The 25,992-nt window shown below is 29.0% G+C and overlaps 6 protein-coding genes across 9 annotated transcripts in view; 3 read left to right on the top strand and 3 right to left on the bottom strand.

Moving 5' to 3' along the window:
• Positions 1 to 25,992, top strand: part of LOC123009974 — a 75,367-nt gene that overhangs the window by 22,964 nt on the left and 26,411 nt on the right. The window lies entirely within an intron of this gene.
• LOC123009976 lies at positions 2,399 to 4,123 on the bottom strand. Its single transcript, XM_044406573.1, has 6 exons — positions 3,908 to 4,123; positions 3,013 to 3,536; positions 2,865 to 2,964; positions 2,705 to 2,815; positions 2,506 to 2,658; positions 2,399 to 2,452 (listed from the first exon to the last, which is right to left on the bottom strand). The coding sequence occupies exons 1-6, from the start codon at positions 4,121 to 4,123 to the stop codon at positions 2,399 to 2,401; spliced, it is 1,158 nt and encodes a 385-aa protein (XP_044262508.1).
• LOC123009980 (trypsin-7-like) lies at positions 10,487 to 13,649 on the top strand. Its single transcript, XM_044406580.1, has 4 exons — positions 10,487 to 10,517; positions 12,573 to 12,660; positions 12,706 to 12,868; positions 12,921 to 13,649. The coding sequence occupies exons 2-4, from the start codon at positions 12,615 to 12,617 to the stop codon at positions 13,471 to 13,473; spliced, it is 762 nt and encodes a 253-aa protein (XP_044262515.1). The 5' UTR covers positions 10,487 to 10,517; positions 12,573 to 12,614; the 3' UTR covers positions 13,474 to 13,649.
• Positions 16,397 to 17,683, bottom strand: LOC123009978 (trypsin-3-like). 3 transcript variants are annotated; one of them, XM_044406577.1, is made up of 4 exons: positions 17,662 to 17,678; positions 17,303 to 17,408; positions 17,068 to 17,254; positions 16,397 to 17,015 (listed from the first exon to the last, which is right to left on the bottom strand). In XM_044406577.1, the coding sequence occupies exons 2-4, from the start codon at positions 17,346 to 17,348 to the stop codon at positions 16,469 to 16,471; spliced, it is 780 nt and encodes a 259-aa protein (XP_044262512.1). In that variant the 5' UTR covers positions 17,349 to 17,408; positions 17,662 to 17,678; the 3' UTR covers positions 16,397 to 16,468. The 3 variants fall into 3 exon arrangements, with proteins under 3 accessions (XP_044262512.1, XP_044262513.1, XP_044262510.1); XM_044406578.1 differs by lacking the exon at positions 17,303 to 17,408 and having other exon boundaries at positions 17,068 to 17,266; positions 17,662 to 17,683; XM_044406575.1 differs by having other exon boundaries at positions 17,303 to 17,670.
• LOC123009979 (trypsin-1-like) lies at positions 19,220 to 20,258 on the bottom strand. The gene is made up of 3 exons (XM_044406579.1): positions 20,118 to 20,258; positions 19,882 to 20,062; positions 19,220 to 19,833 (listed from the first exon to the last, which is right to left on the bottom strand). Exons 1-3 carry the CDS (start codon positions 20,161 to 20,163, stop codon positions 19,287 to 19,289), a joined length of 774 nt encoding a protein of 257 aa, XP_044262514.1. The 5' UTR covers positions 20,164 to 20,258; the 3' UTR covers positions 19,220 to 19,286.
• LOC123009981 (trypsin 5G1-like) lies at positions 22,940 to 25,322 on the top strand. Its single transcript, XM_044406581.1, has 3 exons — positions 22,940 to 23,001; positions 24,203 to 24,361; positions 24,414 to 25,322. The coding sequence occupies exons 2-3, from the start codon at positions 24,331 to 24,333 to the stop codon at positions 24,926 to 24,928; spliced, it is 546 nt and encodes a 181-aa protein (XP_044262516.1). The 5' UTR covers positions 22,940 to 23,001; positions 24,203 to 24,330; the 3' UTR covers positions 24,929 to 25,322.

Genomic DNA, 25,992 nt, shown 5'->3' with positions numbered 1-25,992 from the left:
ATAACTGTAACACGTTTGAGGATTAATTTTTCGACTTTTGAACCACAAAAATCTATTGCCCACATTAAACGAGTTGCTTCATTAAGCAATTTTTTAGCTTTGTTTTCAATCAAGAATTCAACCGACATTGATGCTGTCATCTACAAGCACAAAAAGCTTAAAAAAATATTACAGGTGCTACAGAAATGGGTTTTAATTCATGAATCTTAAAAAAACTTGTAATTTAAAAAATTCTGCAACTTCTGTTATGTTATATCCTGTATTTGAGATACTTACATAAATCATTAAAAATATTCCACATCCGTATTTTAAAATTAGCTCTGTACTAAAATTCTGCTTTATGTAATATGCTTGTAGTAATATAACGGACAAATTAATTATTATGCAAAAAATATTAACAAGTTTTACTATTTTAGAATATCCGAGAACAATGCAAATTTTCAACAAATAATAATACGGAAAGATTTTTAGAAGTTCGCTTTCAGTAGACATTTCATAAGTACTAACTAGAGAAACACAATGCTTTTTTTATATAGAATGAAATTTATTACTTATTTATAAAAATTCTGGTGACTATAATCAAGCCACTCTTTTAATGTTTCCACCTTAATGAACGGTTCTAAATGTTTAAAAACTACGAATATTCATATGAAATAATTTTAGTCGAGTTGTAAGAAAAATTTAGTTGTTACATTAACTATGCAAAGTGTCCAAAATGACAATGTACAGGGTGTTCCGTTTTTATTTACAAATCTAAATAGATGATAAAATATTCAATTTTAAGACAAAAGTTTCCTATAAACATGTTTTGAAAAGTGCTATTTCAGAATAGATAAAACTACGTAATTTGGTATAACCTTTATACACCTAAACGAATTTCAAAATGAAATGTCAAAATTTTTAATCAGGAGCGTCTTAAATGGTAAAACAAATTTAATTTTTATGCTGTTTATGGTCTATAACATAAATTTTAAAACTGATTTTACCCAAAATCGGTAAGTGTATGGGAAAAAGACTATGAAATTTAGAATTTTGTTGCTGAAAGTGGCAAGAAACTACAGCCAAAATAAATAGAGTACTTTTTACCCTAAACCTACTCAATTTACGAAGCCCCTGATTAAAAATTTTAACATTTTATCTTTGAATTCGTTTAGGTGGATACGGGTTGTCATCTGTACCAAATTTTGTAATTTTATCAAATAAGTAATAAATAATCAATGTTGTTATGGTAAACAGAAGCCAAAAAATTGAATAAAAATTAAAAACACTGTGTTTAAGTGATTGAATTAAAAAAAATTACTTTTAGCTCTTTAATGTCTGATTTTAGTCTTAGATTAATTATTTAAAAATTACTTCAACCTTGCCATTAACTCTCTTTAATTACTTAATTTATTATTTAAAAATTATTGAGCTCTAATGTTATGGTCTATGAATATAGCAGATTTTTTTTATGCATAATTAACATTCGTATGTAATGAAGATGAATAATTTATTATTGTGCAAGAATTTGTGTAATTTTTGAAAATTCCAAAATAAATAAAAAATTGCGCTTAATGGTACGATTAAGGAAGTTTTTTAGGAAATTGTTTTTCTTAGACATTTTATACTAGGAAAATTGTGAAATACAGCGAGCGGTGGAATAATCTTTTTTATTAAAACTAAAAATATTTTTTTTAAATACAAAATTATCAACTTGATTTAAAATTGCATGTTTGTTTTTTGTTGAAATGTTTCAGAGTTTTTTTCGAAAACTTTTTTGGTGTTGTCATTTCGACAATTAAAAGTTCAATCAAATTGGCCAAAAAATTGGGGGTTCCATTTAAAAAAATGTCGATGAGGTCATTATTCAATAACCAAAAAGTGTAAATTTGTGTAGAATTAAGTTCTCTATTTTTGTATCGCTTTCACACATTTTTACACAACTTTTTATTTAACGAATCAATTAAAGTGTGGGAGTAGGGAAAATATTATATAAAAAACGACCTCTAACAATATTTGTGGTGAATTATGTTTTGTGTTTGGATTGGTGGATGCGCCGGGCTAAGCAACTACAAAAAAATTATTTTTTATGTTATAAATTTTGCAATTTACCTTTTGTGATGATTTTTCTGTCAAAAAAAGTCAAATTATTGCTGACATTACGGCACAAATTACTTTAAGCATTTTTTACTTTAAAACCAAAGCCGATACAAAAATTAAGAAAAGAAAACAAAAATTAAATTAAATTTTAAATTGATAAAATTTAATTTAAAAATTATTAAAAAACTTCTTGCAGTAAATATACAGAGTGTTATTAAAATAAACCTATCAATTGACAAGGAATTATTTAGGTGATATAAATTATTTAGTTTTATTTAGTATTAAACATTATGAAGAGGTGAAAGATTGCAGCAAAATTTTAATTTTTCATGTTGTAAAGCACAAGAGCATACGAAGTACTAGTTTTCAGCAACTGAAACTCGACTGCAATGTTTGGAATGACCCTAATAATAATTATTTACTTACATCAACAGCAAAATCGTAATTTAAGGTCATGCCAGCTATTGTTATAGTAGCAGGTTGAAAAGAGTTGGAAAGAAAAATTGTTAAAGCTTTTTTATTTTTTTGATCCCACAGATACCAGGGACAAGTCATCAACGTATCAAAAACACGACTTGTCTAAAACACAATTTTTTGAAAAATTAAAAAAAAATTATGTACTTACTTCATCACTCAGTGCTTGGCCAGCTTTAGCATACATGCATAAAACAAAGCAACAAATAATTAAAACGACACACCCACGAGCTTTGAGGAGATAACTAGTATTATGCAAACCCTTAAATGTGAGTTTTTTTAGTTAGAAGAAATAATTAGAAAAAACTTACATAGACTGCGAAAAACAAGAGTGATATAAAATTTAAAGATCCCAAGATAACATACACCGGAAATATTGGTTGTACTAGTTTAAGAATTTTTTTAAGCCATCTGCAACAAATATTTAAACACAAAATCCCAAATTTTGAACGCATGTACCTCTTTATCTCGACATGGTGTGAAATACACAAACGCAAGTCTTTATAAATTTTTTTCTGATAAGATTTATCTTCCACTATCCTTATGTTGTCTAAACTGCCTACGTCTTCAGAAATTTGAACAAGTTTTTGATTAATTAAAATGATTTGCATATGTGTTTGTAAAATTGTGCATAATAAAATCCCCGGTAATCGCATACTTGAGAATGCAACTAATGGAAAGCTGATGCAGCTGGAGAGGTAATAAAGAATTTTCCCCTTAGTCTCGAAATTTTCGTTAAAAATCACATCACATAAAAACCATTCACTGTGATCTCCCCAKATCGGAAGCATGATAATACCCATGACGACAAACCATGCAGACATAAAATAAATAATATTATTTATAACTGTAACACGTTTGAGGATTAATTTTTCGACTTTTGAACCACAAAAATCTATTGCCCACATTAAACGAGTTGCTTCATTAAGCAATTTTTTTACGTCTTTTTCAATCAGAAATTCAATCAACAGTGATGCTATTGTCTACAAGCATATAAACCTTATTGTATATTAAATAAACGTTTATAACGGGTGTTTATTTTTTTAGTGATATGACCAAATTTTTTATTACTAACTTTCAATATGATAGTTTGTTCACAGTCAAACTTTCAACGCCAAATTAAAAAAAAAACACCCGTTATATAGGTTTTATCAGAAGTAAGTTATTGAGTTTTACTATAAAAACTTAAATGTATACTGAGAAAATTAATTTATAATTATAAAATTAGAATAAGTTACTAATCAAAAACTATGATTAAGAATAAGAAAAAATATTTCAATTTTTTTATAAAATTTGGTCACTAATCACATATAACTGTTACACCCTGTACATTTGGTTTTTTTAAGGTACTTACATAAATTGTCAATAATATTCCACATCCGTATTTTAAAATTAGCTCTTTACTAAAATTCTGTTTTATGTAATATACTTGTAATAATATAGTGGATGAATTAATTATTATGCCAAGAATATTGACAAGTTTGACTATTTTAGAATATCCGAAAACAATACCAATTTTCAACAAATAATAGTAAGGAAGATTTTGTAGCATTTCGCTTTCGGTTGACATTTTTTACTAACTTATAAAATAGCAATCCTTTTTTATATAGAATGAAATTTATTACTTATTTATTAAGCCTACTGGTGATTTTTATCAAGCCATTCTTTTGATGTTTTTACTTTAATGAAGTTCTAAATGTTTAAAAACTACAAATATTCATTTGAATTAGTTTTATCATGCCGTAAACTTTTTCCAGGAAACGTTTACTTGCTATATTAAATAAACATTTACTAATAAAAATAATTAAAAAAACACTGACTGTCATTTATATATAAAAATAGGTGACCGATTTTTAACACAATGGGAGAAAAAGTGACTGTTAAGAATCTCCACTATAAATAAAAAATAAAAAACATAATCGTAATAAAAGTGATAATTAAACTGCTAAAAATTCTAAGCACTCTATGAATTGAATTATTGAATTTTTAGTTGATCGAATAACAAATAGCTTTAGCTTTTAATGTATGGTTTCAAATTTTCATTTATTATTTAAAAATGTCTTCAACTTTGTAGTTAACTGTTTTTAATTCCTTAATATTCTATTTAAATATTCTTGAGCGCTGTATTGTTACAGTTTTTGTTTTTTATTAAAGACATCAAATTTGATTAAATGGCAAGAAATGTGAAATTTGTAATGAAGAATGGATTATTATGCAAGAAATTGTAATGAAAATTAAAAATTGCGATAACTTGATTAGAGAAGTTTCCCAAGACTTTTAATGAGGTTTTAGAATTGTGAAATGTTAAATTGAAAAAATATTTTTAACAGTATTTGTTGAAAATTAGTTTTGACATTATATGGGATAAATAATTGGTGGATGCGCCGGGAAAGCTAACATCAAAATTTGTACTTTACTAATTAAAAGAAATTTTAACTATTACTATTTAGATAATAACATAGTAGTTATGTAAAAATAAAGTGGCTATTTTGTTTCACAAAAAATAATTTATTAAATTGGAATTAACAACCTGTGTAAAAGTTTTTAAGTTAATTACCAGCAAATAAAATTAGAAGATCAATGTAATTGCCATTTCATCGAAAATCATTTTTGGATAATAATTAATTAATTTTGGATAATAATTTTGATAATAAGTTGAGAAAAAGATACCACAACGTCTTAACGGTAAATATCAAAATTATTCTTTGTTAATAAACCCTGTTTTTAGATTCAAACGATCGTTTCATTCTGCTGAAACGAATTTTTATTGATTTTGGCTACTGGAAAATCACTAAATATTACAACAATTTTTCAATAGTTTTTCATTTGATGTGTTACTTTCTGCAGATTTACTATTTATTTACCCATTTTAGTCTTGATTACACGATACAGCACAATTCTTGTGATTTCTGGTTACGTAAGTTTTTGGGTTTAATTTTATCAATTTAACATTTTTTATTAGATAAATGCAATGATATTTTGCACAAAGTTTGAATCAGACACTTTTGAGCTTTACGAAATTCTTTGCGAAATATCGTAATCTTTGGATGAGGCTCCTCGGGAAATTCAAAACATTGTCAACAAAAAAGCCGTGATAATTAATATTTCCAATTTGGTGATTGTAATCCTAGTTGGTTTGGTTATGGTTGTGTATTTACCGATTTTTGTAGATCACAGTGAATTTTTTCTTTGTGTGCGAGTTTTTAACGAATATTTTGGTAAACTGGCATTTGTTCCCTATTTTTTGTATTTTTCTCTGGATTTCCTTATTTGTGCTACGCTGGAGTTAGACTTGGGTTTACACTTTTGTACCGCGTTTTGCACTTGGAAGTGCAAGTTTTTCTCTTGAAGGATTATCTCGAGGAAATTCCACACAATGTTAGGTTTCTAACCGACAGGCAAAAAATATACAATACTTTATACCAAGAACAGGTTTATAAAGAGCTGTGTTTTTGTGTTAAACAACACGTTAATTTAATAAGGTTTAAATAATTTAATTTGTGTCAAATTTAACCAATTCAACTTTCAGGTTTATAACAAAGTTGGTTGATTCGTTAAAATTGCTATGCCTTTTTTATGCCTTTAGGTCTTTTTTGCTCCACCAGTGTACTCTTTTTCGTGTTAAATGTAAGACAATGAAAATTTCTAACATAAAATCATTTTTGATTTTTAGTTCAAGGATGGCATGTGTCCAATTTTGAAGATTCGAGTTTTTGGAATTAGTTCTTGTGTTGTTTTAGTTTTTGGAATTAGTTCTTGTGTTGTTTTAATGATTGGTGTTTTTAGTTTAGCTGGCCAACATCTTATAAATACAGTTCCTGGGGTGAAAATCCCGATTCTTATATTTTAGTTGTTCTGTTTCTGAGTGGATGCATTTTTGATATACTTGGTGTATGTTCTTGGTACTTTTGGAATATTAAAAATCGAAAGATTTATTTGACTTTTTTGACAAATTCTTTGCATCCTAAGACTGTTGTTTATGCTGAATATCTCTGGCTAACAGTTTTTTTTTATCAGTAAGTCGTTTCATTTTACTTCTTTGTGTTTTTTTGCGATTTTAGATGATTCAAAAAGCAGTATCGAATGCTCTTGTCTTGTATCAACTGAGAAAGTCTTATTAATAAATACTGGATTTTTTGTTTTAATTATTGTATTATTGTATTAATTATTTGAGAGTAATATTGGTAAAATATAAAACTTGTAACAATAAATACAAACTGACTATGTAAGTATACTTGTACAGGGTGCACCAGAACTCGCGCCCCAGAGATAAATGCCATACAAAGTAAGAAACCAGGAACATGAAAAAAATGTTAAAAAATTCTATCTATAAAAATTTCGAAGTTATGAGAGGTTAAATTATTAGAACAGGAAACAAGGAAGCTGTATTCTAAATTGTAACTCTGTATGATATTATAATGTGGCCTTTATTGCCAAAATTTTTGAACATTTACTACTAAATAATTATAAAAAAACATATACAAGATCATCAGTATAAACAAAAGAAATGTCAAGTGTCAATATGTTTTGACAGATAGAATTTTTTAAACCTTTTTTCCATGTTCCTAGTATTTTATCTTACTTGAAATTTTTCTCTGGGCCGTGAGTTTTGACATACGAAGCGTTTTTTTTTTAATCTTTTACTTACAGAAAATATTAATTAATAAAAATTAAGGTGCTATAAAAAGTGTGATTGTGTTTTGAAATTAAAATTTCGTTATGTGATATTTTTTTGTCGAAATGGCAATTTTTGTGAAAAAAAATATTTGACATAAATTGAATATAAAGTAGATTGCCGTTATCCTTATTAGATCATAGCTTTTTTATGTGGTTCTTTTTTTGACCTAGTATAAACAAAATAATAATATTTGAATATTTGTCGTCGTTCCGTATTGTTATGGTATGAATAACATTCAACAATTTACAATTGTAAAGCTGTCAATAATACCCTAGTAACTCACACGACTATTATTAAGTTTTAACAGCCTACTTTTCTTTTAACGTCCGGCTTTTTGACAGATTTGACACTTTAAACCTTCAAATTTTGACTTTTTTTTAAGTTTGAAAATTTATTTCTTTAACATGGTAATATAATACAATGAAAAACGTTGCTGTTAAGAGCCATAATACTTTTATGCCGAGGTAAAGTTAACTGCAAGTGTAAATTATTTTGTTTTTTTTTTATAAATTTTGTAAGAAAATTTTTTCTAATATTTCAAACTGCTGCTCGTTTCATAAACCTGTACTCGTTCCACAAAACTTGCCTTATGAAACACGTTCTTTAATATACTATTTCATTACAAAGTAATATGGAAGCTTTTTCAGTAACGTTTTTTTTACTATTTTACTAATCTTGGAAATTTCTAAAACTCAATTGTTTTGTTACTTGAAACTGACTGAGAAATTTAAAGTGATTTGAATATGATATTTTTTTACATAAATGATATGATGTTATGATAACAATAATTTAATATGAATTTTATAAATGGTTGTGGGTTTTAATAATAATGAACGTACAGGTTGTCTGGAAAGTCGCGCACTTCCTTGACAGGGAGTGTCAAAAAATTTTGACTTTTATATTTTGACGTTGATCTTGTATATGTTTTTTTTTATAATTATTTAGTAAAGGTACAAAAATTTTGCTTGTAAAATCCACAAATAACACTAAACAGAGTTACAATTTAAAATACAGCTTTCTTGTTTCCTCTTCTAAATTTATTAGGCTATTTACAGGCTATTTGGGCAACTTTCCGGACAGTCTGTATATGATGGATGCGCCGGATTAACAAAAAATATTTTTGGGTTTTGTGTTTTTTATACTCGAATAGAATTTTTAATATTTATAATACCGTGCGATCATTTGAATTTATAATTAGGGTAGGCGTTGATTCTTTTTATATGTTTGGTAATACTGGTTGGCATAATTGACACAACTGAAGCGTCAAATTTCAAAATATTTGAATTGGAACATAAATGATTTCTGTCTTGGGTAAATATGCCGTTAAACAAGAAAACGGTAAGTGGAAATACTCAACTTCATTAAAAAAAAAAGTTTGCATGATAACGTATTTTTGGGACACGTTATTTTTTAACATTCAAAGGTTAATAATGGACTTTACCAGCTCTATGGGACATCCTGTATACATAAAATGTGCTCTTTTATCATTATCATCACTCGTATCTAATGATATTTTAATAGCAATTTTTATAATTCATTTTTTGAATATTTTCTGAAATTGTTTTTTTTTTTTGTTTTAGGTGAGTTGGTCAATGTTTTCCCCACTCTACGACCGCTGTGAGTATTTGCGGGTTTCCCCCTCCACCATTCTGTATAATGGGTTGTCTACACATAGTTTACATTGTTAGAAAATGTGAAATTGTTTTACAATATGGAATTTTAACACACGCATAATGCACTAATGACAATATAAAGTTCAAATTCTTGCGGTCATTGCCTTATAAAATAACCAGGATAAAATAATCAATACAGTTGTTTACTTCAATCGTAATGCTTGAACTAGATCGCGTTAGCCGCGATTTAACGCCAACATTCGTTTGAAAACAAAAAAATGGATATTTTGAAATTCTACATTTATCGACTAATCAATATTAATTGATTAACACGGGTTTTTGAAACTCAGAATACTGAACTGGTAAACAAAATATTATTTGTTAATTAGTTTTTCTGAAAGTTTGCCAAATTGCTTAAGCGCCTTTGGCTTTCAAAATGTTATCAAAGTGTTTTTGCGTAAAAAATTAATTAGACTTTGGTATCGATTGTTATAAATAAAACAAGTTGTAATTTGCTCGGTGTTATTATTGATTTTGGCAAAGTCACATTACTAATGGCACAGACTGTACGCACGTGGATGATACATTTGATAACTTGTGATTAGTAACCATGACAAACAATTGATGATTAAAAACCTGAGCTTCATTATTTAATTTGTGATTTACAATTATTGTTATATTTAAGTCAAAAAGTGCTCTCATATGCGATTAAACAAATTAATAATTAAAACATTAAATTTGATTTATTCGTAAGCAAATTATGCATTTCAATGATCTGTTTTTGCGACACAAAAAAGTTTTTCAAAATTGAGGGCTGCTGGGGAGTAAATGTCAAAATTAATACTAAATTACCTGATAGTTATTTACAATAGAGTAATGAATTACATTACATACCAAGGGAAACTTAGAAAGTTTCGAAAATAATCTAATATCTCAACAGAAATGAGACTTTCCACTGAAGTTTCTAACTACTTTATTCACAACCCCCTCTTTATTTTTCTTGAAAATTAAAAAAAAAATGACTTGGAATTTCCACAATAAAATTGGAGACCATGCGAAAATTCAAACAACCTTAACCTCAACCCTCCCTAAAAATGTGTACCCCAGATTTTGAGAAAACAAAAAATAATCGAAGCTAACAACGTAATTAGCGTAGGGTGGCAAACATAAAGATTTTTGTCATTATTGATGTGATTAAATTTGTTCTGAATGACATTAGTGACACTATTTGTGTGAATCGGCCTTTAAATTAAAAATGCATTTAGAATTCTACAACCTACTTGATGCACATTAATATGAATAAGAGTATATTTTATCATTATAAGTGTGCAAGGTACATACATTTACGTATCTACAATTTTAAAAGTACTTACGTAAAACACCAATTTGTGTTTAATAAAGGATAGTTACAGTGAATATTGATATAGGAGTATCTACTACTGTCTACAGAGGGCCATTTGCACATTCCTTGTTACTTAAATAACTATTAACATCGAAAACAAACAAACATTATCTAAAATAGCATAAAATTATGAAAATAACAAAAAACTCTAAAGATAAATAAGCAAATAAGGGTTTGACGTAAGAATGTACTTTATAAAAATGGTATAAATACCTGTAAGCTGCACACTTTTTGTCATACAATAATTTTATATGTGCATTTTTTCAAATAAGTAAGTAAAAAAACTGCAATATTTTCTTAGTTATTTAAAATTGTGAAGCGACCTTTTTCGAGAGACAAACACTCAGGTTACTTTTATCACTCTTACCTTATCTCTATGGCACTAGTTGAAGATATAAAAATTAAAATGTAGAAAAACAAAATTAAAAAAAAACTCAATTAAAATTTTGACATTTGACTTTTTTATGTTTATTTAATGTTACCGATGATTTTGTATATGTTTTTTTATAATTATTCAGAAAAGGGACAAAAATTTTTGCTAATAAATGCCATAAATAAGTTTGAACATAGTTACAATTCAGAAAACAGCTTCTGTGTTTTCTCATCAAATAGCCTACAGCAAAAAACATGAAAAATTATTTTTCCAACAGAAATAAATAGGATCAATATAAACCCCCATAATTTCGAAATTTTTATAGATAGAATTTTTTTACATTTTTTTCATGTTCCTATCTTACTTTTTTTCTAGAGGCGAGTTTTGAAACATCCTGTATGTCTGTTGCTTTAGTTGAAAAAAAAGATTAATATAAGGTTTAAAAAACTGTAGAAAAATAAAATTTGAAATTCAGTTTTTTGTATACGCTTCCGTATAAAAAAAATTAAATCCGCATAATTTCGAAATTTTTATAGATTCCGGACTCAATAAATAGTACGTAAAATGGTTGTTTTAGGTACTCAGTTCTTAAAAACAGTTTTTCAGGACGAGAAAGTCAATTTGGTTCCTATGGTGGCGAAATTTTTTTAATTAATAAGAGATGTGTGCGTTTTTTGGGAGCTTTAACAAAAAAATATTTTTAACACGTACCTAAAATGTTTTTGCGGACTTCTTGTATTTCAGCAACGATTCGTCCTCGAAAACTGTATTTTATTACAGTTGTACAGAAACTTGAGAAAATACAGTACAATCTTCCAATATTTAAATTTAATTTAATCAAACTTGGAATAGGTATAAGGAGGGAAAATAATCCCAATATATAATTTGCGTTGGAACAGTTTCAAAATAAACTAATAATGTGATAATTAAAGAAACATTTTTCGTATAATCGTGTTGTTTTCTTCTTTATTTCGATTATGCGAAAAACATTATACAGGGTGTTCCGTTTTAATTGTTACAAATTTAAACAGGTGATGGGATATTCAATTCTAAGACAAAAGCTTTCTATAAACATGTATCGAAAAATGCTTGGTAAGGGAGCTACACCCCCTGGAAGAGGGCTAATATGTTTTTGCTAATATTTCAGAAATCATTTAAGATAATATTACACAATTTGGTACAGATAATAACCTTTATACACCTAAATGAATTCAAACATCAAATGTCGAAATTTTTAATCAGGGGCGTACGAAACTGGGGGAGTTTAAGGTAAAAAAATACCCTATTTATTTTGGCTTTAGTTTCTCGGTACTTTCAGCAACAAAATCTTAAGTTCGATAGTTTATCACAGAAAAGTCTCTCTTGTGTCGATACGACTTATTGTTTTTGAATAAAATTAATTTAAAATTTATGTTACACACCAATACAACATTCAAATAAATCAGAATTTACAGAATAATAAAAGCAAGAAATTCATATTTTTTAATCAACCTCAACTAATTAACATTACATTACAGTAACAATAATAACATTAATTAAATAAATTTGCCTAAATCTAAAGGAGTTGTTCAAAGTGACCACCATTTTGGTAAATGCATAACTAAAGAAACTAGAGCCAAAATTTGATGTTTGAATTCGTGTATAAAGATTATCATCTGTACCAAATTTTGTAATTTTATTTTAAATGGTTTCTGAAATATTAGCAAAAACCTATTAGCCCCCTTTCAGGGGGTGTAGCTCCCTTATCAAGCATTTTTCTATACATGTTTATAGGAAACTTTGGCTTAGAATTGAATATCCTATGACCTGTTTAAATTTGTAACAATAAAAACGGAACACCCTGTATACATTACACGGTTGAATCTCGGAAATTGAAAAATCTTTTCTGTTATTTATTTTATTCAGTATTGATGTACATAATTTTACAATTTAATGTTTTTGGATGTGGGTCAGTTACTGCAGTCCTCTACTTTCTGAAGATCAACATTTACAAAAATGACATCATTTCTGTTTGCTGTTTTCCTTACAACAATCTTTTCTGGTAATTTTGGTATTAAAACACAAAAATAGTTCATATTGTTTTTAGTTTCATCGGTTTTTTCGCAAAATAGAATTATAGGTGGTGATGATATCGATGTTTCTGAAGTACCCTGGCAAGTACAGCTTGAATTTGATAACTTTGGGCAGTTTTGTGGTGGTTCAATAATAGGTGAAAAATATATTATCACTGCAGCTCACTGCACTAAAATGTTAGTAGAACTTTAAATTTGATTTAGATTTCGTATAATGCATTAATTTCAGATGGATTGGCATTGAAAAATTTATGTTTGTTCGAGCCGGTACTAATATAACAGAATCTGGAGGTCAAAGAGTCTTTGTGGAACAAATGTTTATACATCCTGACTACAACGAGAAAAATTTTGACTACGATTTTGCTATTTTGGAGTTGCAAGATTCTTTAGAATTTGGAGATGAAGTATCTCCAGTCTCTCTTCCATCTTCTGATACAGAATGGGAACCTGGTACTTCTGCTTTTGTTTCAGGATTTGGGGTCATAGATGTAGAGAAAGGTACAGATAGTCCGGTACTAAAAGGTGTTACTGTCAAAATCACCGATAAGGAGGAATGCAAAAAAAGATACAAGAATTTTTATACTGACAGGAAGATTTGTGCTGGTTTTTCTGAAGGTGGCAAAGATTCTTGCCAAGGAGATTCTGGTGGTCCATTAGTCGTTGGTGATGTCCTTGCTGGTGTTGTTTCCGGGGGCGATGGATGTGGGAAAAAAAATACTCCCGGACTTTACATTAATGTTGCTCTACTTCGCGATTACATCAAAGAAAAAACAGGAATTTAATATAGTTAGCTTTACTCATAGGGGAAAACCAAGGGGCCTATACCTCTCTTATTGGCAACGTGGGCTTATAATTTTAAAAAAAGTTTTGATTTTTTTTGTTTATGTCTATTAAAGGTTTAAAAATATTTGTGTGTAGATGCATAGTATGTTGTTATAAATACAACCATTGTTTTCATTTTTGTTGGATCCTTTTAATCCAAAATTCTGTGCATAAAATGTAAAAAAAACTATAAATTGTTTCAACTTAAGAGTTTGTAAAACTTTATCGTATTATCATCTTTTAAGTTCTATTAGTCACGGACTGAAGTTAGCTTTGTTATTTAATTTAATTTTTAAGTTCGGTATTTTTTGTGGTGGTCGTAGAAAAAGTATAGTATGTAACACGTGTATAAACTTCTTTATAAACATTCGTTTTATTAAGCACTCATGTCTAAAGTGGCATTTATAGCACTAGTTACATAATATACTATTAATGTTTGAGGCGTGAGATTATTGAAAATAAAAAATTTGGGAATGTAGATATGTTTGCATGTTTCTCCCAATTATTACATAGGTTTTTATCGTTTTATGTATGTTTTTCCATTGATTAAAATATAAAATAATTTATTAAATTGGAATTAATGACCTGTGTATCGAAAATCATTTTTGGATAAACTATTCCCCTAATAATGAAATTAAAGTGATGTTTTTTAATAGCCTATAGCAAAAAAACTTGGAAAATATTTTCAATAGAAATAAATAGAGTCAAAGTTGCAAATTTTAAACCCTCATAACTTCGAAATTTTTATAGATAAAATTTTTTTAACATTTTTTCCATGTTCCTGAAATCTTACCTTCTATAGCATTTTTCTCTGGGGCGCGAGTTCTGGCGCACTCTGTATATACGAACTGAACTATGTAAAGTCTGTTTTTTATTTATGCGTGTGGATCAATTAATAATTCGAAAGACGTACCAGATTGCTATCTCATTTCAACATTTCATTGTAGATCACTTTGTAGTTGAATATTTGTCGTCGTTTTGTGTTGTTTACCTATGAATTCTTATAAAAATCTATGTTTTTTTTGCATTACAATTGAGAAAAAGGGTCATTCTATTAAAAACAAAACTGTGCTATACTCGTAGTCGTTTTTTGATCATCATTTTCTAAAAATCATATTACCCTTGAAAGTTGACAGTTGACAGTCTGTCACTATTTTAGAAAATTTTAATAACTTTTTCTTCGTGTATTTACTGAAATTAATGTCTTTTTTTGTTTCAGGTGAGTTGGTCAATATTTTCTCCTCTCGAAGACCGCTGTGAGTATTTGCGTGTTTCCCCCTCCACCATTCTGTATAATGGGTTGTCTATGCATACGTTACATTGCAAGAAAATGTAAAAATGTTTTCCAACATGGAATTCTAACACACGCATAATGCACTAATGACAATATAAAGTGTAAATTCTTGAGGTCACTGCCTTATAAAATAATTAGGATAAAATAATCAATACAGTTGTTTACTTCAATCGTAATGCTTCAACTAGATCGTGTTAGCCGCGATTTAACATCAATAATCTTCACTTCTTTCGTTTGAAAACAAAAAATGGATATTTTGAAATTCTCCATTTGTCGTAATGATTTATCGACTAATCAATATTAATTAATTACCATGGGTTTTTGAAACTCAGAATACTGAACTGGTAAACAAAATATTATTTGTTAATTAGTTTTTTCTGCAAGTTTGCCAAATTACTTAAGCGCCGTTGGCTTTCAAAATGTTATCAAAGTGTTTTTGCGTAAAAAATTAATTAGACTTTGGTATCGATTGTTATAAATAAAACAAGTTGTAATTTGCTCGGTGTTATTATTGATTTTGGCAAAGTCACATTACTAATGGCACAGACTGTACGCACGTGGATGATACATTTGATAACTTGTGATTAGTAACCATGACAAACAATTGGTGATTAAAAACCTGAGCTTCATTATTTAATTTGTGATTTATAATTATTGTTATATTTAAGTCAAAAAGTGCTCTCATATGCGATTAAACAAATTAATAATTAAAACATTAAATTTGATTTATTCGTAAACAAATTATGCCTTTCAATGATCTGTTTTTGCGACACAAAAAAAATTTTCAAAATTGGGGGCTGCTGGGGAGTAAATGTCAAAATTAATACTAAATTACCTGATAGTTATTTACAATAGAGTAATGAATAGTATATTACATACCAAGGGAAATATAGAAAGTTTCGAGAATAAGTTCTAATATCTCAACAGAAATGAGACTCTCCACTGAAATTTATAACTACTTTATTCACAACCCCATCTTTAATTTTCTTGAAAAAGTAAAAAAAATGGTTATTTGATTGAGTCAGTCGTTTTCTTCGCCATTTTAACAAATATTACACTAATAAACAATGTAGTGACGCGGTTTTGTTCTTAAATGTGTGTGGTAGTTTTACTTTAGAATAAAACTATTGAAACGGTGGATTTAGACGAAAAATTAATAGAGTGTATCACCAGATTTACTTATTATGGATTATGAGTGGGACTAGAAAACTAGCACTAAGGTGCTATTTTTACAAAAAAATGTTTTCTACAAAATCAATGCCTATAAAATTTGCTTTAAGATGGTTTTGTTTATTTTTTTATCTCAAATAATTTTTGTAATATTTGATAGCAAAATAATTAATGAATAACGCAAGAAATGTTGTAAAAGTTGTAGTTAAAGACATCTTGACAAAGACAATGTTAGTATTTTATTTTACTTAGTTTGTTCAAAAAGATGTTTTTCAAATTTGAGGTAGTGGATTAATAATTTCTTCAAGTTTTACATTTCTTAACACTTTCGTTTCGTTTTTCAAAAACTTAACTATTTTTATTATTTTTAAAGATTGTTTTCTCTAAAGGCGTAGAACTTTTTTTAATACTTTTTAAACATAGAGCTCTATTTTTTTAATTCTAATACATGATTGTGATTATTTCAATCTTTATTTTTTCATTTTACAATTTCAAATTCCTGTATTTTCCTTGATAAAATCGCGAAGTACAGCAACGTCAGTATAAACTCCGGGAGCATCAGGTCTTGCACATCCTTCACCCCAGGAAACAATACCTGCAAGAACATCACCAACAACCATTGGACCCCCAGAATCTCCTTGACAAGCATCCTTGCCACGTTTAGGATTATCAGCGCATAACATACGACTTGTAATAAGATTTTGGTCATATGCAACTATGCAATCCGATTTACTGATTATGTGAACAGTAGCACCTCGTAGTTGCGAAGAAGTTGAACCATCCTCAGATGTAAGCCCCCATCCTGTAACAAAAGCAGAAGTACCAACTTCCCATACTTTGTCAGAAGATGGAAGAGAGACTGGAGATATTTCAGATCCGAATTCTAAAGGACTTTCTAATTCCAAAATAGAAATGTCGAAATCGTTAGTCGAGGAAATGTAGTTAGGATGTTGATAGATGTTTTTCACGCCGACTATTTGACCTGAAGACTGTTTAAAACTGGAACCGACTTGAGTTGCTATATTTTCCAAAAGGATTCTGAAATAAACGCACAACACGAAATAGAAATCAAATCAAAAGTTCTACTAACTCATCGGTGCAATGAGCGGCAGTGACAACATATTTTTCACTTATTATAGAACCACCACAGAAATGGTTACCATTATTTTGAAGAGCCACTTGCCAAGGAACTTCAGAGATGTCAACCTCATCCCCACCTACTATTCTGTTTTTCACTAGAAAGTTGTTTTCTTGTGGGTTACAGGAAACCGATGAAACTAGAACCAACACTGTATTTTGTGTTTCAGTACGTTTAAAAAAATTACCAGAAAAGCTTGCTATAAGAAAGAAAAGTAACGAAAATAATGTCATTTTTTTGGTAGTTGAGTAAGTGGTAAGTTAGAATATAATTCCCAATATTATGTTATTAATCTGTTGGCAAATGTATTTTTTGTGAAAACAGTCTGTGAATTCTCAAAAAACATCCACAAAATGGATATTTTGAGATTTTCTCAAAAAATATTTGGTTCATCATAAAGATATATCTTCCTAGAATATGTTTTTAGTTAGACACTTAAAAAGATCTAAAATTTAGAAAGTTTTTTGTCGTTTATCAAAAACATAGTAAAATGGTGGGAGTTTGCTAAATGGGCAAGAAGAAGTGATATTGCAGTTTGTCACTTACCTACTTGGGACATTACATGGAATAAAACTATTTTATCATAATAAGTGTGCAAGGTACATACATTTACGTATCTACAATTTTAAAAGTACTTACGTAAAACACCAATTTGTGTTTAATAATAATAAAGGATTGGCTGGCTAATGAAGCGTATTTATCTCTAGAGTTTATTATTATTTTCAATAATTTTACATTACTTTAAATATCGTTTGTGTTTTTCTATATTTAAGAAGCTCGATACAGTGAATATTCATATAGGAGTATTATATTTTATAATAGTAAGTAGTATTTTATAATAGTAATAGTAATGTAGTACAATATTTCAGGAATTTTCATAAAAGTAACTTAATTTCTTCACAAATTTCTTTATTTAATAAATTACAAAGATAATTCTTCATATTGTTTATTTATCCACAACTTCCTATTTTACTTAATCTGGCTAGCAATTCTGACGCCAATCAAAATCAAAACCAAAGTCGAGTCCTGAAAGTCCTGAATTTTGATGTTTTTTATTTATAGACTATTTTTTATCTACGTTTAATGATGTATAACAGTGAGCGGCAAAATTATAGAATAATCTTATTAAAAATGAAAATATTTTGTTTTGGCAAAAATGCTCGTACGGGTCAGGTCACAATTTTCAAGTTGATTTAAAATTTTACACTTTTTGGTTTTTGAGTAATGATGTCATCGATATTTTTTTCAATGGAAACCCCTAGTTTTTTTAATCAATTCGATAGATCTTTTAATTGTCGAAATGACAACACCAAAATATTAAATATTACATACAGTTTTCGAAAAAAAATCACCAAAAAAGTGAAATAATATCAACAAAAAACAAACAATTTTAAATTAAGTTAAGAATTTTGTATATTTTAAAAGAAAACTGTTGTCAAAACAAAATATTTTCAGTTTTACTAAATAAAATTTTTCCATAATTTTGCTGCTCACTGTACAGGGTGCTTGTGGATTGCGAGCAAATATTTTAACCACTAAGAGAATGTGTTATGAAAAGTCGAATTGAAGACCAAACAAATTCCGTATCCAAATTTTATTTTTGCAATTTCCCCCCTGTGATTTTCACGAGCCGTTCAGTGTGTCTGTCCTTGTTAGTTGGAAGCAAAAATATCAATGAAAATAAATTACATTGAATGTTGACAGTGAAAGTTTTTATACAGAAAAAAGGACACTTTTTGTCCAAAAAAATATCACTTGTTTACACGTGTCAGTTTAGTTAGTCGTTAATCCGCTTTCGGGTGAATTGTGCACATCGATTTGAATCAAATTGTCAATCAAGTCATTATGGCCAACTACTCAAACCCAAATTAACTAGTGTACGGACATCGCACTTCCAAGACCGATTTTCACTAAATGTTTGGGCAGCGATCATTGAAGATCACCAAATTGGACCCCACATATTACCTCAACGTTTAATGCCGTTTTTGGATTTTTTGAAAAAAGTGTTATTGTATATGCATTGTAACTTGTATGTTTCAGAACCCTTGCCCCAGAAAAAAATTCCAAGTAAGATAAGATACTCGGAACACGGAAAAAATGTTTAAAAAATTTCATCACTACTTTTATTACTTTACTAGTTTGTTACATCTGGATTGGATTTTCTTGCAAAATTATATTCCTGTGATTTGCTCAATGAAATCCCGAACTGCAGAAACGTTAGTGTAAACTCCGGGAAAACCAGGTCTTGCACATCCAACACCCCATGAAACAATACCTGCAAGGACATTTCCGACAACCAAAGGTCCACCAGAATCGCCTTGGCAAGCACTCTTGCCACCTTCAGGAACACCAGCACACAACACACGATTAGTAATATAGTATTCACCGTAAATTTTTTTGCAATACTCTTCGCTGCTAATTTCAACAGAAACGCCTTGTAGGAAATAAGAAGATAGCTGACTTAGTTCGTGCGTTTTCCCCCAACCGGTAATAAGAACCAAAGTGCCAGGATTCCACTTGGTGTTTGAAGGTGGGAGCGAGACTGGAGCTACACTTAAGCCAAAAGTCAAAACAGTTTTCAATTTGATGATGGAAATATCGTAACCCATAATCCAGTGAAAATACTTAGGATGTTGATATATACTTGATACTTTGTAGTTTATACCAAACTCGTGAAAACTGGTTCCAACACGGACAGAAAATAAATTTGGAGAGAATCTTAAAGAAAAGAGAGAATTATTTGGGTTAAATTAAAGTTTCACCAACCCATCGGTGCAATGAGCAGCGGTGACAATATATTTGTCACTTATTATAGAACCTCCACATATATGGGCTTTGTTGTATTGGACAGAGACTTGCCAGGGAACATCATAGATGGACATCCATCTCCCACCTACGATTCTATTATCAATTCGCGAGTCATTCTTTTGAAAATCGGACGGAAATGCTAAAAATAAAATCATCTATATACTTTCTTTTACAAAAAGCAAAACAAAACTTACCAGAAATGCTTGCTACCAGAAAGGGAACTAATAAAAACGACTTCATCTTGACAAGTCACACTACTTGCGAGATAGTCGGTTTTTATTACAATTTTGTGGGCATTTTTTTTTACTATACAAACGAAATGTTAAAAAACAGCATATATTATCTTGACAATTCAATGGGTCTTGTTATTTTTATGTTTGCATTAAAAGTGCATCGTAATGAAAATTATTTATCACTAGAAAAAATTGCGCACCAGATTTTCAAAATCTGATCCACCAAGTTTTCAGTAAATTTGATAATTAAAGCCTTGTACAAATTATTTTATAAGAAAATAAGTTTTAGAAGAAATACGTACTCAAAATAAGGATAGCAATGGTATGAAACCTAAAATGTCTTAAATTATAGTTTTGAACTTCCCTCTCGCGATCCTCATCGCTTGAAAATCTATTTACTCAATATAAAAAGTTATAGAGATTTGAAATGAAAACCCAATATAGTAGGTGTTTCACAAGTATGTAGTAATGAGCCTGACGGAATTGAAAATACAATCCACAATACATTTGCAAAATTAACGTGGATATTTTAGATATCGCATTGTTTGAAAAACCGAATTATGAATCCACAATAGCCTTGCCTCGATAATTTTATTTGCCACAACCATGTCACAACTGAGATTAGCAAAATTTCCAACGATGAGAAAACATCTGATTCTCATTTATGGCGAATTTGGGAAAAATGCTTCTGCGGTTGAAGCTTTGTAAAGACAATGTTTCCTGTATAGAAAAGCTCCAAAAAGGCTTGAAAGTGTTTTCCAATGGTAGATAGACAATAACCTTAAAAACTGTGTTTCCTGTCTTGTCAATTTCTTTGTGTCAGTTACGCGATAACTAAAGTTTGTTTGTTTTTTTTAAATGGAAATTACCAAGTCAAAATTTTGGTGAAAAAATTGGTAGCAGCTTGTCTCCATAGCCACAAATTTTGTTTGCTCTTTGTTTTTGTCCCTAGAAATTTTGTTAAAAAATTATGGTTATGTGTTCAAATTGAGAAGTTGTCAAAATTTTGACTTTTATGAATCTTGTGTGCTCTTTGAAAGCGCAATAATTGAATATCTGAGGACAGACATCATTACCTAAGGTCTAAAGACAGAATTCAGTGCTAATAATTTTGACACAAACACACCACAAGTAAGTACAATGTTGTGGACAAAAATGAGATTCTTGCTACAAAAACTTTGAAAAAAAAGATGTATTTACAGAAAAAAGTTATTTAGCAAAAGATACAAGTAGGTATTATGATAATTGGCAATAAATTTTGTGTAATTGTTTGAAATGAGCTCAAAGTTGATGCATTTTATAAATTCTTCTTCAGCTTTAGTTTCAAAAATGTTACTTTTTCAACTCGTTCCTCAAAAACGATGCACAAGACACTAATTTAATTGCGTTCTTCCCGAGGTTCTTTCTCATTCATGTTTATTTTGTATTCTTGCCAATTTTTTGCTAAAAATTAAGAATGTTTAGCAAACCTGCATTACAAATTGCGTCTACATTTTAACGGGCCCTTTTTGTAACTTCCTGCTTGCGAACTATTCGTTTCCAAATTTCGAAAAACTGTTAGGTACCAAATTTGTTCCTTTTTTTAGTGTTTCGTCTCTAAATTTTCTTAGACGATTTTTTGTGTTGACGTTTAATGACATTGTTTTCAAATTAATTCAAAAAACCGGAACTGCCATCTTCCTTTATTAAAATTACCATGGATGAATTTACTAATGATGCCAACATTAAAACTGTTTGGCATTTCCATTTAAAAAAAAAACAGACTTTATGTGTTATTAATTTTAAAATTCACAATCAAAATCCATGAAGCCTATGCAAATGTATTGCTGGCTGCAGTTCAAATGGGGTCAGGCTTATTATCACTCAAATATACATTTTTAAATCAAGTTGAGAATTTTATATTTTTTAAAAAGAAAATTGTCCTGTTCGAGCATTCTTGTCAAAACATAATATTTTCAGTTTTAATAAATAAGATTATACCATAATTTTGCTGCTCACTGTATAATTAGATTTCCATTTACTGCTGGTATTGTAATATGTATCCACAGGGTGTTTCAGAACCCACCAGCAAAAAATTTCAAGTAAGATAAGATATTCGGAACATAGAAAAATTCGATCACTTCTTTTATTACTTTATTAGTATGTTGCTAGTAATAGTCTAGTAGTAGTATAGTATTCTCCGTATTTTTTTTACAATACTGTTCGCTGCTAATTTCAACAAAAACGCTTTGTAGGCAATAAGAAAGTTGCTGACTTTTTTCGTACGTTTTTCCCCAACCGGTAATAAGAACCAAAGTGCCAGGATTTCATTTTATGTTTGAAGGTGGGAGCGAGACTGGAGCTACAGATGAAACAAAAGTCAAAACATTTTTAATTTCATGATGGATATATCGTAATCCGTAAATTTTAAAAGTACTTACGTAAAAAACCAATTTGTGTTTATTAAAGGATTGGCTAATGAAGCGTATTTATATTTAGAGTTTATTATTATTTTCAACTATTTTACATTATTTTAGATACCGTTTGCATTTTTCGATATTTTTACAAGCTCGATACAGTGAATAATTATATAGGAGTATCTACTATTGTCTACAAAAGGCCATTTGCACATTTTCACATTCCTTGTTACTTATTAACATCGAAAACGAACAAACAATATCTAAAGTTGCATAAAATTATAAAAATGACAATAAACTCTAAAGATAAATAAGCCTCATTAGCCACTTTTTTATTAAAAAAATAAGGGTGTGACGTAAGTATGTACTTAATAAAAATGGTATGAATACATGTAAGCTGCACACTTTTTGTCATACAATAATTTTATACTGTGCATTTTTTCAAATAAGTAAGTAAAAAAAACTGCAATAATTCTGAAACGACCTTTTTCGGGAGACAAACACTCAGGTTACTTTTATCACTCTTACCTTATCTCAATGGCACTAGTTGTAGATATAAAAATTGAAAAAAAGAAAAACAAAATTTTAAAAAACTTAATTAAAATTTTGACATTTGACTTTTTTATGTTTATTTAATGTTACCGATGATCTTGTATATGTTTTTTTTATAATTATTCAGTAATGGGACAGAAACTTTTGCCAATAAAAGCCACAAATAATTTTAAACATTGTTACAATTCAGAATACAGCTTCTTTGTTTCCTCATCCAATAGCCTACAGCAAAAAAACATGAAATATTATTTTTCCAACAGAAATAAATAGGATCAAAGAGCAAAATTTAGAGCCCCATAATTTCGAAATTTTAACAGATAGAATTTTTTAACATGTTTTTCTTACTTGTTTCCTAGGGGCGAGTTTTGAAACATCCTGTATATCTGTTGCTTTAGTTGTAGATATAAAGATTAAGATAGGGTTTAAAAAACTGTAAAAAAATAAAATTTTAAATTCAATTTTTTGTGTACGCTTCCGTATTGTATTAAAAAAATTTTTTTAACCCGCATCATTTCGAAATTTTTATAGATTCCGGTTGCGTTTTTTGGGAGCTTTAACACAAAATGTTGTTTTTAACACGTACCTAAAACGTTTTTGCGGACTCAGCAACGATTCGTCCGCAAAAACTGTATTTCAGATACTTGTATTAGTTGTACAGAAACTTGAAAATCTTCCAATATTTAATTTTAATTTAATAAAACTTGGAATAGGTATAAAGAGAGAAAATCGCAATATATAATTTGCGTTAGAACAGTTTCAAAATAAACTACTGATATGATAATTAAAGAAACATTTTTCGTATAATCGTGTTGTTATATTTTCTTCTTTATTTCGATTATGCGAAAAACATTATATACATTACACGGTTGAATCTCGGAAAATGAAAAATCTTTTCTAATATTTATATGTATTATACTGCATTGATGTACATAATTTTACAATTTAAAGCTTTTGGACGTGGTCCATTTACTGCAGTCCTTTAGTTGCCGGAGACCAACATTAAAAAAATGAAGTCATTTCTGTTTGCTGTTTTCCTTACAACAATCTTTTCTTGTAATTTTGGTATTAAAACACAAAAATAGTATATATTGTTTTTAGTTTCATCGGTTTTTTCGGACGATAGAATTGTAGGTGGTGATGAAATCGATATTTCTGAAGTACCTTGGCAAGTAGCCGTTGAACTTGAAGGCTATGGGTTTTTCAGTGGATAATAATAAGTGAAAAATATGTTATCACTGCAGCTCACTCCGCCACAGTGTTAGTGGAATTTTAAATTTGATTTCGTTTTCGTATAATGCATTAATTTCAGCCGGTTCTAGTAATAAAGAATCTGGAGGTCAAATAGTCTATGTGAAAAAAGTTTATGGACATCCTGACTTCAAGTTTACTACTCGTGACAACGATTTTGCTATTTTGGAGTTGAAAGATTCTCTAGAATTTGGATCTAAAGTATCTCCAGTCTCTCTTCCATCTTCTGATACAGTATGGGAACCTGGTACTTCTGCTTTTGTTTCAGGATTTGGGGTCATAGATGATGAGGAAGACACAGAGTCTACGGTACTAAGAGGTGTTACTCTCCAAATCCTCGATGACGCGGAGTGCACAAAAGCATACGGCGAAGAGTATACTAACAGTACTATGATGTGCGCTGGTGAAGATGGCAAAGATTCTTGCCAAGGAGATTCTGGTGGTCCATTAGTCGTCGGTGATGTCCTTGCTGGTGTTGTTTCCTGGGGCGAAGGATGTGCAAAAACTAATTATCCTGGAGTCTACACTAACGTTGTTGCATATCTCGATTTTATCAAAGAAATTACAGGAATTTAATATAGTTAGCTTTACTCATAGGGGAGGACCAAGGGGGCTATATACCTCCCTAATCGGCAACATGTGCTTATAATTTTTAAATAATTTTTGGATTTTTTTTTAAATATTTGTGTGTATATGCATAGCCTATACATATTATTCGTGAACCATTGTTTTTATTTTTGTTGGACTTTTTTAACCCAAAATTTGGTGCACGTTTATGATTTTACTTACTTTTAGAATGTTAAAAAAACTATAAATTGTTCCAACTTAGGAATTTTTAGAAACTTAAAAAACCATTTCTTTATTAAGAAATTTCTAATATCTTAAACTTTTTAATTTTTTTTAACTTTTCGATTGCAATACATAAACAAAATAGCTATCTATACCAGGTGAATAAAAAGTATGGAACCAAGCGTTTTTTTCGTAAACTAACCACTTTACAAAAAAAAAATAATTAGTGTAGCGTAAAGTACAATTAAAATGTGACCATTTATCAAGAATAACATTTTTAATCATTATTAATTTAATAGATTTTTTTAACTGTTTTTCGAAATAAAATTAATTAACATAAGTTTTGTACGAAATAGGCCTTCTCTATTTTGTGTAAAACCATAAATGAATTAAACCATTGTTTATTTGCGAGGTTTAATACCGCGTGTCTTTTTACCGCGAGTGGTTTAATTTTTTGAACAAATAGATAGGTTTAATTCGGGTGTTTTATACCTACATAATTTTACTAAATTTTGTGTAAATTGTTACTTTTGAACATAAACAATATTGTTTCTCTATGTCTGTTCATATAAAGAGAGTTTAAGGAACTGCGAATTGCAGTTGCAAGGGAATTTAATAGATAATAGCCACTAGTGTTTATTTTTTTGTAATAATAATAAACAAGTCAAACATAATAGTTTGACAAATCTAATATAAACTAATTCAAATCTAATTTGTTTCGATGTCAAACTTAAAAGAAATGTTTGAGTTGTTACTAAATAAGCGTAAACTATATAATAACAATTCGTTTTGAATAATTGCATTTTAAATTTCAGAAAATAAAAATAGATGTTATTAATTTTTATAAATCA

The sequence above is a fragment of the Tribolium madens genome, unplaced genomic scaffold (genome assembly GCF_015345945.1).
Source record: "Tribolium madens isolate multiple individuals breed KSU strain unplaced genomic scaffold, Tmad_KSU_1.1 Scaffold_7;HRSCAF=85;Tcas5.2_LG10, whole genome shotgun sequence".
Lineage (NCBI taxonomy): Eukaryota > Metazoa > Arthropoda > Insecta > Coleoptera > Tenebrionidae > Tribolium > Tribolium madens.
Note: the sequence above shows the minus strand (reverse complement) of the source record. Positions and strands in the feature narration are given on the sequence as shown.